Source organism: Eucyclogobius newberryi, unplaced genomic scaffold (genome assembly GCF_026437365.1).
Source record: "Eucyclogobius newberryi isolate DKJ021-1_F unplaced genomic scaffold, fEucNew1.0.hap1 SCAF_8, whole genome shotgun sequence".
Lineage (NCBI taxonomy): Eukaryota > Metazoa > Chordata > Actinopteri > Gobiiformes > Gobiidae > Eucyclogobius > Eucyclogobius newberryi.
The window spans coordinates 24,423,258-24,436,359 of NW_027316500.1; the positions used below are offsets into that span (position 1 = coordinate 24,423,258).

Below are 13,102 nucleotides of genomic sequence, written 5' to 3' on the forward strand. Positions count from 1 at the left end.
CAGACGTGGCTAGTTCAGCCGGCTACACACACACGGGACCCCAGCTTCCAGAACAACCAGTCGCCAAAGCGCAAACCAGGAGTTCCCCATAGGCACTGAGGACAGGAGAACAGGGTGTCGACACGGCCCAATCTGAGGCGGAAGTGGGAGAAGCAGAGGAAGAGGATGTGGTAGAGGGGGCTTTTATAGAGCGGAGTGACACCTGCTGGCCAATTTGATTCAAGACCATCCACACTATCACACATTATTTTATCATTTTTATTACTCAAGTTACCCATACATAAGAGATTCAGACAAATTGCCTTAATGCATCATAAATGTATGCCAACATTAAAGTAAATAAAACAACAACATAAAAATCAACATGATACACGTTCAGCTCTTTTTGAAAAAAGAATCCAGAGTCCCTGAGCTTCCACCAGATCGAGGTCGTTTGGCTTGTGGTCCAGTTTGACTTTTGCTTTTTGTTTTCCCAGCTGCTGACCCTAATTTCTGGGATGTTTGAGTAACTGACACAGAGGAGGCTGAAGGAGATCTCGTGGAGGCTGAAAACGAGCTCTGGAGCTCCATTGCAAAGTGAAAGTCCATGTGTTCAGGCATTTCCCAAACCAAAACATCCTTTCCACACTTTTCACACTGACACAAGTCTTCTTTATCAACCTTACCTGGGACACTGGATTGAATGTCAGATTTATTTATAGAAGTGGCCATCAAATCAAAATGTTCATCTTTGTCCAATTGCCTTTTAAAATCATCATAAGACACTGAATTAGCGAAACAGTTGAAGTCAGCCCTCTCATCTGTAGATTTTAACACTGGAACTGTGGAAGTACTTTTAAAAACTGGATCAACAGACCGTAAAGGCTCTGACTCATCTACACTGCAAGACATTGGTTGTGCACTTCTTTCCATTTGTTTTTTCTGGAGGAATGACGATATACTACTTTTGGGGTTTGCTCTACTGGAACTGCAACTTTTCTCTCTCGTAAAAATGTCCTGAGAAACAGAGGTCGAGGCCATTTGACTGGCAGCTCCGACGTCTTTCTCTTCTCCCTCTTCTGCCCATGGTGACAGTTGAGGTTTATGTTTCGCGGCAGCTTTTTGAAACAAGGACTGAATACTTCCTGGTCTCCTGGGCGCTGTGTCATTTCTCACTTCAGAGGATGCTTGGGTTGAGGGTTGAGTGGAGGCAAAAAGATCCTGTGTAGCAGCGACGTCGCTAGAAAGGAAGCCAGCGATGCCCCCGGAAGATGGAGCGTCGTTGAATTTGCTCGCTGACAGGTGAAGCAAGGTGAGGGGTGGAGTCCTGCAGTACAACCGTCAAACTTTACATCGGAAAATAACATTCATATTCCTAATTGTATTCTACTTGCCAGGTTTCTTGTTGGTTTCCAGCTGTGTTGAGGCTCTTGATAATTGAAAAACTGTCACTTGAAAGTTTGCTTGCTTCGTAGCGGACCAAAGCACAACATCGAGAAAAGCTTGCCTTTTTGTCTCCAAGCTGACGTACTCCAACAGTGAGAAGTTTTGCCACCCTACCATTCTGAAATTTTTTTTTTATTGAAATGCATATTATTGTATCTTTCATACTAAAAAGAACTGAACAATCTTACCACATCCCTGTCCTTAGTCAGCCTTTCCTCCAGCTCAAGGGCCAGTTGATGAAGCCAATACTGCACCTACAAAAAGGATTTCTCCCATCATGACACTACATTTTACAAACAAACTGGACATAATTGGGACAAAATAAGTCTAGTTTCTACATTATTCTAATGCTAGTAGTACTGCACCTGCTCCTTTTGCGCCAATGACGTTTTTCCTGGAAAATTCTTACTGCAACCGATGGACTTGGGAAGCTGTCTGGGCTTCACTGGTTCAAATTCGATCCCACGGCACAGGTCATAAAGCCACTGGCTGTAAAACAATGGAAATGACTATTATGGAAGAACAAGAGGACGAAAGAGGTAGAAAAGTGCTTAAATGTGAATTGTCAAAGTTGCTTGATTTGATCTCATGAGGGGAAGGGATGATAAATCTACAAATATTCAACCTAATCACTGTGTATTAATAATTGGACATCAAAATGTATGATACCGTCTATAGCACAAAACCGTATAATGTGAATTTTGTGAATTTCAGAGATTGCACCAGATTTTGTCTATTGTGAACAGATACCATGGGTTTAAACCAAATGATTCCTTCCTGATTTTAACATTTTCTGAGGCTCTTTCCCCATTCAAAAGAGATTGATTGTAAGTGCGCTATTTCTAATCTTTCAAATCAGGAAGGAATCCCATGAATAGGCTCAGTAACTACAGGATCATTAACCATAAAGCAGGTCATCAACATACTGACTCTTTAACGGGATATTCTAAAAGAGCGCTACGTCTTCCATTTTCATTGTAACGGTCTTGTCCTTTCAATTGCACTGTTTTCATACTGGGATACTGTACTCTCGCCACAAATAGGGGTCACCCTCAAAGACTTTTTCGAGATTAGATAAAGGAAAAGATTTAAATGTCATGTCAATGTCAAGTGTAGCATCTTACGCCGTCTTTTCCCCAAAGCGTTGCCCCAGCTGAGCGTGCGAGAACTGCGTGAGCTCCCCCATATTCTCTATTCCCAACTTTTCAGCAATGGAAGTGCCGAGTTTGCCTCCAAGGTTACGACTGTGTAAACATTCATACAACATACATCATTTGTATACACATTTCACTGTATATTTAATCACTGTTCCTAAAATCACTGACATTTTACTGATGGACAGCGAGTTGAACAGCTCAGGCACCGAGTCCAGAGGCAGAATTGTTTGTCGATTTGGCTTGTTAAATCCGCACGCTAACTTGGCCAGCACCTACACGTGACGAACAATTATGGCACTTTATCTTGCGTGGATCAAATAAAAAATAATGAGGCAAGACCTTATTGTGAGATATCCCGGCTGAACAGCGGAACCCTGTGTTTTTCTCTACAGCGGCTCTCATTTCTTCGACGATCATCGCTCCTAGGGTAAGCTGCAGCTCGGGCGGGCAATGGTCCGGAGACAACGTGGCAGGTAAAGACGACAGCCACTGCTCGAAACCTCTGGACCGCTGGACCTCTGCGCGCAGCGATATAAAAGAAAATCAATGAAAGCTCCGTGAAAGCTAAACAACATCTGTGAGCTTGGATACCTTTATCCAACTCCTGAGCTGATTCTGGTTCATCAGGGGCATTTTGTGGGTAACCCTGGACATAGGTGGTCTTCAGGAGGTGGGGGTCGATCTGCTTGTCAGTCATGTCCTTTAATCGCTGATGGACCACAGAGGTGAGGTCCATGTAGGCCTCGTCAATACTGGCCCGCTCGATGACAGCAAACCGGGACATGACCTCGAACACCTCCACACTTGCCTCCCTGTAACTAAAAAAAAAAACATATTAGAGAAGACTATTAAAGCGGGTTTAGTGGCTGTTCGTGTTCTGACACTTACGGCGTTAAGTCTGCCTTGCCGTGAGACTCCCGCACCCGGGCAACCTCCAGATCTGGGCACAGTTGCTTTGCGTCGTCCACCCACATGTTCTTCGTGACACCATCGGCTCTGGCCTCGTAACTTACAGCTATGATTCTGAAAACAGAATTACAACTCCGATTTGAAGGCACATTTGAAGAAGGGAATAGATCATTTTAATAATTGGCTTTTTGTTATTCATTTGTAGAAAGTATTAATGCTACCAGCAACTATTATTTTACAAATAAAATGCTGTCCAAGTCTATATGTGACTTTAAATCATGTTCTTATATATTATTAACATAACAGATGCATTTACCTACAATGCTTTACCTACAATGTTTCTGTAAAATGTTTTTTTCTAATTATGGCTTAGTTTGTTGAAAGGATAGCTCCTGTAGTAAATATTTATCATAGTTTTACTCCCGTTAAGTTGTGAAGACATTTTGAAAAATAAGAGTACAGGAAGTACATTCATTACATTCTAAAATGGAATCCCTCTGAGATGTCCTCAATATGCGACGTACCATTGAAAACAGACACATTTACGCAACTGATACACTTTTCTGACAGTTTTAAAAATCATTCAACAACAACAAAGTGTTATATTGTATTATTGTTTGTCAAATTATAACTGTTATGTCATTTATAAGATAAGATAAGATATGGATTTTGACCCTTGTTTTCAGTATGGTTGCTGGTTAGTGGTTGTGGAATTAATTCTACCCATGTCAGAATTGCTGCCCATGTACAACCAAGAAGTAACAGTAACAAAAGGCAATAGGTTTGGTAAAACCTGGAATATAATTGTCTATAAAGACTTCAAACTTATCTATCTTTGTGAAGACAAGCAGGTGACAAGTCAGATCTGTGGCGAGGCAAACCAGCTCACACAGAACGCTTGAGGATTTTTAAACAATAAAAACACAAAATACATCAATTCACTGCCATATTGTGGAACATTTGAAGCAAAGCAATAATCTTCATGCAGACCAGCAGGTGGCGTCCTCTTCACACAAAAAAGTAGCTTAGTGCATCTTTAATCTCGCACAGGAGGAAGTGGATTTTCATATCAAAGGCAAAACAAAAGTCGGTATCAGATGTAGGACAGTTGCTTTGTTGATTGCATTAAATCGATGAGTTTGGTTGTGTTTGGTCTCACCCGCCTCCCTTCCACGTCTTGTACTGCGCCACCACACACGGTTTGTTGACCAGAGCAGGGTTCAGCCTCTGCTCCACCTGCACGTAAAAGCAGTCCATGTCCACCAGGGCCACCACGCGCTCTTTCCCGTGCTCCATGGCAACCGCAACAGCGTTCAAAGCAACCGATTACTAAAGAACCCCTATTGTTTTTCCGCGTCCTTTCATAATTCGCGCAGGAGTTGAAGTTACGTAAGATCGTCATCAAACTGAGACGGAGGTGACGTCATTTTGAAGTCCCATGATGTAAAATCTGTAGTTCTGTCAGCACAGCGCACACTGCACAGCTCTGCACTACACTACACTGTTCCCAGGATCAGTTATTAAATAGTATGGGTGGGGTCAGCAGCATCCAATAGGTTAAGTTTTGTTTTTCATTTGAGATGTATTACACTGTTTTTACAAGCAGGCTGCTTAGTATTGAACTATAACATCATCATTTTTTACATTTAGTTCATTGTAAACCACAAAGTATTGATATAAAACTGTTTTGTAATAGAAATGGGGCCACTGTTCAAAACTGCAGAACTGACAGATCTATGTTTCACTGTCGGCAGGTGACTATGGACCAGTGGATTCACTCTGTCACTGCATCCAACAGATCAGTTTGTGGATGCAAAACAACTTTCTCCTGCTGAACTCAGACAAGACTGAAATCATTGTCTTTGCCCCACAGAAAAAAAGAGAGTGTTAGCGGTCACCTCCAGTCTGGCTCTAAAACCTACAAACCAAGTTAAAAATCTGGGGGTAATAATGGACTCAGACTTGAACTTTAACAGCCACATCAAATCAATAACATCAGCAGCTTTTACCATCTAAATACTTTGCCAAAATCAAAAGTATACTGTCTAAACCAGATTTGGACGAGCTGTAAAACAGCTGCAGTACATCCAGAACGCTGCTGCTCGGGTCCTGACTAGAACCAGGAAGTATGATCACATTAGTCCTGTTCTCAGGTCTCTGCACTGGCTCCTGTGGCTCAGAGAAGAGACTTTAAAGCAGCTCTGCTTGTGTACAAGTCTCTCCATGGCCTAGCACCAAAGTACATCTCAGACATGTTAGTGACTCTGAGGGACCGGCCTCCTGCTGGTGCCCAGAGTCAGGATGTGAGACAGGCCTCTACTCTGACAAAGTTCAAATCTAAGCTAAAAACAGTTATGTTTAGCTGTGCATATGATTGATATTATTTTCTTTGCACTCTTCTCTTTTATCTGTTTTGTGATTTCTGTCATGTCTTTGTGATGTTAATGTATTTTTTTCCCTGTTGTGTGCAGCACAATATTTTACATCCTTAACTTTGAAATTTGTCTAAATTTTAGTGCCCCGCACTGTCCCAGAATTTCTCTTTTCCGTTACTACTTCACAGCTTGTTATCCTCCGACCCTTTGATCTCTTCACTTTACTGAGGGACAGAAGCGCTAAAAATGACACGCTGCAAACTCTTTTGTCGGGACTTTTCCATTGTTTCACTTTGCCAGGAGCCTTTATACCACCACATTTAGTCTTTTAAAGAAGAATGCCAATGACAAAGTGTTATCTTCTTTCACTCTTTCATCTTTTGACTCTGATCATGTGGTGGATTGTCCTCAAATAACTTTTGTTTTGTAGCTTGAGCACAGTAGAACGAGACCGTGAAGTCAGGAATATGGAAACGCGGTACGGCCGGCGCCGTACCGCGTTTCCACAAAGGAGGAACTCATGAAACTGCAGAGAACAGTCGTCTTACCCGGAGATCGTCACGTTATCCCGTCGCAATACTGACCTAACCTAATACTGATGTGCAATTCTGTCATATGTGCAATTACTGTTGGAATTCATGTGCAATCTATGTGCTATCGTGACACATATTCATGTGCAATTACTGTCGGGATCACATGCAATGGTATTTATGTATTTATTTGTCTATGGGAGTTTTTATTTATTTATAGGAGATCTTCAACTGAAAGTGTTTTTCAGACTTCCTATAAGTGATCTGTTCTTCTGTATCTACCTCTGTATCTACCTGCGTTGCACCAATGAAATTTCCCCATGTGGGACAATAAAGGATTATCTTATCTTATCTTATCTTATCTTATTCCCAGTGCCCCTGTTGTGTGTGTGTTTTCCTCATGTGAGTTCCTAAACCCAAAGCAGTGCCTTTCATACACGTCATGCCCGTACTTTAAGGTTTGATCTTTTGGAGAAAAAACTGCCTTTAAAGTTAAAATGCCTTATATATAGATCTGAATGAAGTAGAATAAATGAAATAATAAAACATCTGTAGGTACAGATTGAACCATGTTGTTAAGATTGTAAACTGACCAAAAAAATATATAGTTTTCCTGTTTCCTTAATCAACTGAAAATGTGGTTCAGATGGGGGCATTGTGGCCTGCACCCTTTTTAAAGATGGCAATTGGAAACTGTACATAATGTTTTACTGTCATGTAAAATATTGGACAGAAGCTTGCAGAATTTGGGCTTACTTTCTTTTCATTTAAGACAATATTTGGGTCTGTATAAAGGCCTAACTCGATAACTTGATTCACTTTTAACAAGGGCTTTCAATATAAACCCTTCCTTTTAGAGTTTTTCTACTTCTCAGTATTTAGACAGGCCGTGGCTCACGTTCATGCCTCATTTACTAAAGTTTTTTCTGCCTCATTAATCAGATTTTGATTAATGTAAATGGCAAATGTATCTCAAAGTCTGGGGACATGAATGGTTTGAAAGTTGGCATCAAAGCAAATCTGACAGATGTGTTTCAAGTCACCATGAAAGGACTTAAGCAAGAGCACAGTGGGTGGTATTTGTGGGAAGACTGTGGCTTTCAGATGTCAGTAAACCTCACTGTGTTGGAGGAAGTAACAACTACTTTACCCAGCCACAACAACTAAAAATATGAGTAAAAGACTAATGTTAGCTTCAATATTTTTGCATATCGACTGTAACAATTTATACCATTTTAACTTTGACTTAGATGTGACAAATTGGAGCACACCTGAACCATCTGTGACCATTTGCTCAAATACAACAACTGCAAGACAACCTGTAAACTCAAGCACAACAGTGAAAGAAGAGGTCGAGCCACAACAAAACCTAATGTTAGTAGAATGTTTAGTTATAATTATTAGAAAAATAAATATTCTGGGTGACACATGTAGGGTTCAAAAATAGGATTCAAAAATAAAAACATGTAAATGACTGAATCTGCTGCTTGTTAGGGTGAAATGTCATTATGAAGAGGCGGGGCTTTTCAGTTTGGCAGTTTTGAACAGGAAGTCAATGTTTCTACATGTTTCTATTACAAAGCTGTTTTAGCTCAATGTTGTTGTAACATTGTTGTTTACATTGAACTAAATGTGAATTGATGATCTTCTTATGATGTAGTTAAATATGAACACGTAATTATGTCTCCTTTTACACATTTTTTGTTAGTTTAATATAGTTGAAATAATTACATTTTGAAATGAAGAATATAAATAATTATAACACTACATTTAATCTTTGTCCAGTCCCACTACAGTGAGAGTGATTGCCAGTAGAACAACACTGGTTCTGTTCATTTTTGTCATTGATGGTGTTGTTGCTTGGAAAATGAGAGAGAGAGAGAGAGAGAGAATGAGAGAGAGAGAGAGAATGAGAGAGAGAGAGAGAGAGAGAGGGAGAGAGAGAATGAGAGAGAGAGAGAGAGAGAGGGAGAGGGAGGGAGAGAGAGAGAGAGGGAGAGAGAATGAGAGAGAGAGAGCGAGAGAATGAGAGAGAGAGGGAGAGAGAGAGAGAGTTATTTTTAAATTAAACCTTTTTTGTACATAGCTTAGAACATCCTATAGTTCTTTCAAAATATATAAAAAAATCCTGCCACCTTGATTGATTGAATACATTTCTTTTGGTTTGTATTGAGAGAAAATTCTTAATCATTTCATATTGTTTTGTTTTTGTGTTTTTTAAACTTTTTTTTAAACACAAACTATCTCCCGGGGGCCAAATGCAGGCCTCAAATACATTTTTGCTGCCCCTGCTGATCAGGCCCAAATGACCAGAAGTAGTACTTTATAACACAATACAACAAATACATGTATCATACCATCACAACCTCTGGAATATGTATACGAGGATCCACTTTCACAACATTTAGTGTAAGCGTATAACTGTTCATGCTGGACAGAAGTAGGAATTATACACTAGTAGGGGAAAGGGAAGCAGAAATCCCCTGCTCCTCTAAGTACAGTAAATATTAGTCACTGCTGCTGACAGACTCACAGACCCCACAAAAAACTCAATTTATGCAATCCAAGCCCATATGTCTAAATATGTCTTTTGTCATCTGTTAAGAAATAGTAAACAAAAAAAAAGAAGGAAGTGAGTGGTGAACCTGCAGTTAAAAACTCTCCGTGACTTCACTTTTGTCACGATGACTGTCTGTGTCACATTTGCTTTGATCTGGGCTGGACTCACCGGTAAGTAACAGGCAAATAAAACATTGTATTTTAGTGATATATATATATATATATATATATATATATATATATGTGAGATGACTATGTTCTTTCATTTCAGGCATCCACAGTTTAAAAACTGTTGATCATGTGGTGATGGAAGTTGGAGGAACCGTTCACATCCCATGTCAATATGAGGAAAAGTATTTAAACAATGTGAAATATCTGTGCTTGGGTCAGAGTTGGAGTTCTTGCAAATCTATTTTTGATAACACAAATTCAGCCAAGTATTCTATTGACGATGACAAAAGACAACGAATTGTTACCTTTACTATTAAGAGTCTCAAGTCGAAGGATTCTGATCATTACTGGTGCGCCATAGAAAGAACTGGGGCAGATGATGGACAACTATTCCAACTGTCAGTAAAAAAAAAAAGTAAGATACTTTTATAGCCACATTTGTATACTTTGGACTCATAAAATACCTACTTGATCTCTTACATAACAACTCTTATTTTATTTTCTTAGACAAATCAACGCTGACAGTGGATTCTCAGTTCGTTACGGGATACTTTGACGGCCAAATAACCATCAACTGCAAACACGAAGGTTCTGGTCTGATAAAGTGGTGCAGCATTGGTGGTCCCTGTATAAGTTCTTCTGGAAAAATAAATGGGGCACAGGTATCTACAGACCCAAGTGTTGATGGGGTGTTTGCTGTCACCATGTCTGGACTAACGGCTCAAAACATTGGCTGGTATTGGTGCGGCTTCGGAGACCTTCAGATGCCAGTGTTTTTAGAAGTAACCGAGAGACCAACCACCAGTAAGTAACAAGGCAGTCTTTATAGTGTACATATTTTAGCAATGCATAAGTTATACATTATTTCAATGCACAAATCACAGCCACGATTGCAACTACTACCGTGTCAACAGCTACAGCTCCGGTTTTTCCGATGAACAGGCCTGAAATCACCAGGTCAGTCATTGTCAATCATACTGATATTTAAGTATAAGACTTACTATAAGAGGGTGACTTTTCTCCATATGTGTTCTTTGTAGTGTCTCTAATTACATGAATGCAGCAGCCATCGCGCTGGGTTTGCTGATAATTATTGTGATAGTGTCACTGGTCGCCTGGTTCACGCTGAAAAGAAAAGGTATACATTAGATTGTTATTATGTTTGCAGTTGATTATTACAAAACTAGTGACAATGTATAATAACTACACTTTGAATAGCCTTGGTCTCTGAACAACGATTTATTCATAATGGACAAATAGTTTAAGAATGATTCAGGCTTAGTAACAGCTAAAATAACACCCTAACCTCATAATTTGGTAGTTACAGATGAATAATTCTTTATTAACCATCAGTTCATTATGAATTAAGTTGCTGTTCATGCTTCATTATTAAGGTGTAATTATTGTACAATGGAATGCCATTTTCTTTCTTATAGTGAAGAAGACTGAATTAGACTCCTCAGCATCCTCAGAGGTAAAATGTAGCCTTTTGTATTATTTACCCATAGAAAAGGTGAAAAGTCAATTGCAAATTTGGCTTTTATGCTATTTATTTATGTCTATTTTGCTAAAATGTGAGTTTGATTGGATGCATTGTAACATGTATTGCTGATTATTGTTTTGTTTTCTTGATGTATTTGTCTGTAGGGCTCAGATAGTCCTGTGTATGGTAATGTCACTCCTTGGCCAACATCACACCAGGTATGAAAATAACAGTTGAAATATATTCCTACATATAAGTACATGTCACAGGGTCTGTAATTTGTATCAGAATGCATGTGCGCCCAAAGAAATGGAAGTATTGTATAGCAGCGTGACTTTCATGAATAATAAAGCTTCAAAAAAGGTAATTTTTATGTCAACATAGTTTCCGGAAAATTAACATGTGAAGTAACAACTTAAAATTGTGCAACTTGTTCTTTTGTGTCATAGGGCGCAGATAAAGAAGAGGACGTTTTGTACAGCACATTGGCTCAACACTAAATCTTTTGTAACGTATGCTTCGTACCCTTATCCACAAACAGATGGAAACTGTTTTATGTGGCCCACCGAGCCATACAATATAAAGAGGAACACTGTTGTGACGTTTGTATGTGGTACATTATTGTTTGCAACTATTACTTTATTAATATTATGCATATATATATATATGATGCGAGCTTTGGACAATAAATTATAATTTTATAAATAGGGTATTTATGACTCCTTGTGTGTAAGTGTGTTAAATTTAAGTATATTATTAATATATGGCATGTTTCTGTTCACCTGCTGTTCTGGAACTGTGCATTAAAACACTGAAATGTTCCAATTGTTGGATAATAAAGGTGTATCCAGAAATGTAGGCTTAAGTATTTTCCCTGTTTTTATAGTATTCTGAAAAGAAAATTCCAATGAAGCACAGGCCGCGAGCACAGGGGTTAAGTTATGGTTCTGTCTTACAGTAGGCCTTCTCTTTCTCTTAGTAGGCCTTCTCTTTCTCTTAGCCTAGTGGCTCTGATGAGATTCCAACAAGGACCTGTCTCCTTGAACCGAACCCTCTCCATGCCTCTGCCCTGGAAGGCAGCAGACATTCTGGCAATGGCACATGGTGAGGTGCCATCCTGGAGAAGTGACACTGCCTGTGCAAGAGTAAACAGAAAATGATGAATGGAAAGTGGTCTTGGCTTGATGCTGAGCTGTAATTAAAGTTGCAACATGCAACTTGTGGAGGGTTTTCAAGCTTGTGTCCAGGGATATTGTGCTGTCTGCAATGTTCTACAGCAGGGATCTCATCTATCTTGTATTCTATTTCTATTTTTTGTTTTTAATTGCCCTGAAATGTCTTTTAAAAAATATTTCTGTGAACGGGCTCGCCTCTCTTCTCTACAGATCTGACCTGTAACTTGGCCAAGTGGTATTGCCTCCATGGCAATGGACAGTAAAATGCCATACTGAGGAGCATTCCAGGCAAAACAAACAACATTTCTGTGGAGACAAGCAGATGGCAGGCCATCCACCAGAAATGTTACATGGTGCCCCTTTAAAAATGTTCTTTTAATTTATTCATCTATTTACAATTGTATGCTTCAACATTTTCAATGCCATTTGCACAATATAGTAGGCTTAAGGTCTACTGGGATCTCCATCCTGTAGCGCAGCGGCTCTTCAAAAGTGTGCTTTGTCATGCTCCCTAGTTTGTAACTCGCACAAGTCAGGATCTCAAATCCCAACACAGTGCGCGTGCTTGCGCTTGCTCAGATGTTCTTTGGGAGAAGGTGGTGCATCCCCAAGTTCTGTCTTGGTCTTCTCCAAGTGTTCAAAAAAGACGATTAGTTCCTCTGCTGACTGCTGTTGTTGTTAATAACAGAACTGCTGCTACTTATCATTTGTAAGGTGCTGTATTCCTTGTTGGACCCGCTGAGGATTTCCCTCTCTGAAATGTCCTTCAATTTGATCATTTTGAGCCTCCTTTGCAGACCTAATGCCCTGCTTTAAATTGGACTTGGGCTATGCTGTATACTAATGTATAACTAAAGCTATTCTCAACAGGATCACATGACCTGTCACTGAATGTTGGATCGAATATTTCTTTGAACATTGAAATAGATTTAGCAGATTTTGTTCTTGATTGTTCGTTACAGTTTCATTCTGTGAGGATGGCTAATCTTTAAGATTGGTTTTATTGCTGCCCATGGGCTCGTCTACACACTGCAGTGAAGCACCACCAGAGGGAGCCCTGATCCTGAAGTCAGAAGGAATCAACGCGGGCATTTTCGCAACAGGTTGTTTTTTTTTTTGTAACATTCCAGTGGAGTCTAGTTTAATCCCCCCTCCAGTCATGTCCTGAAATCAAACATGTTTTTCCAAATGCATTTACACATTTAGAACATCAAAGTATATTTGAATGAACCTCTGAAGTGAACAATGTTTCCAGCTCCAGTCTGCTGCAGTCAGGACACAAATCCACTGAGACCAGTCGAGTGGGAGGTTGTTCTGT

At 39.7% G+C, this 13,102-nt stretch overlaps 2 protein-coding genes across 2 annotated transcripts; one reads left to right on the plus strand and one right to left on the minus strand.

The window, feature by feature from the left end:
• Positions 1 to 281: 281 nt before the first annotated feature.
• Positions 282 to 4,900, minus strand: polh (polymerase (DNA directed), eta). Its single transcript, XM_072437055.1, has 10 exons — positions 4,651 to 4,900; positions 3,471 to 3,605; positions 3,174 to 3,400; positions 2,922 to 3,100; positions 2,751 to 2,854; positions 2,550 to 2,669; positions 1,791 to 1,914; positions 1,614 to 1,679; positions 1,374 to 1,543; positions 282 to 1,306 (listed from the first exon to the last, which is right to left on the minus strand). The coding sequence occupies exons 1-10, from the start codon at positions 4,785 to 4,787 to the stop codon at positions 376 to 378; spliced, it is 2,193 nt and encodes a 730-aa protein (XP_072293156.1). The 5' UTR covers positions 4,788 to 4,900; the 3' UTR covers positions 282 to 375.
• A 4,162-nt stretch (positions 4,901 to 9,062) lies between these two features.
• Positions 9,063 to 11,312, plus strand: LOC140351175 (polymeric immunoglobulin receptor-like). The gene is made up of 9 exons (XM_072436905.1): positions 9,063 to 9,126; positions 9,227 to 9,541; positions 9,634 to 9,930; positions 10,011 to 10,083; positions 10,167 to 10,264; positions 10,563 to 10,600; positions 10,774 to 10,827; positions 10,898 to 10,972; positions 11,059 to 11,312. The coding sequence occupies exons 1-9, from the start codon at positions 9,081 to 9,083 to the stop codon at positions 11,107 to 11,109; spliced, it is 1,047 nt and encodes a 348-aa protein (XP_072293006.1). The 5' UTR covers positions 9,063 to 9,080; the 3' UTR covers positions 11,110 to 11,312.
• Positions 11,313 to 13,102: the final 1,790 nt, after the last annotated feature.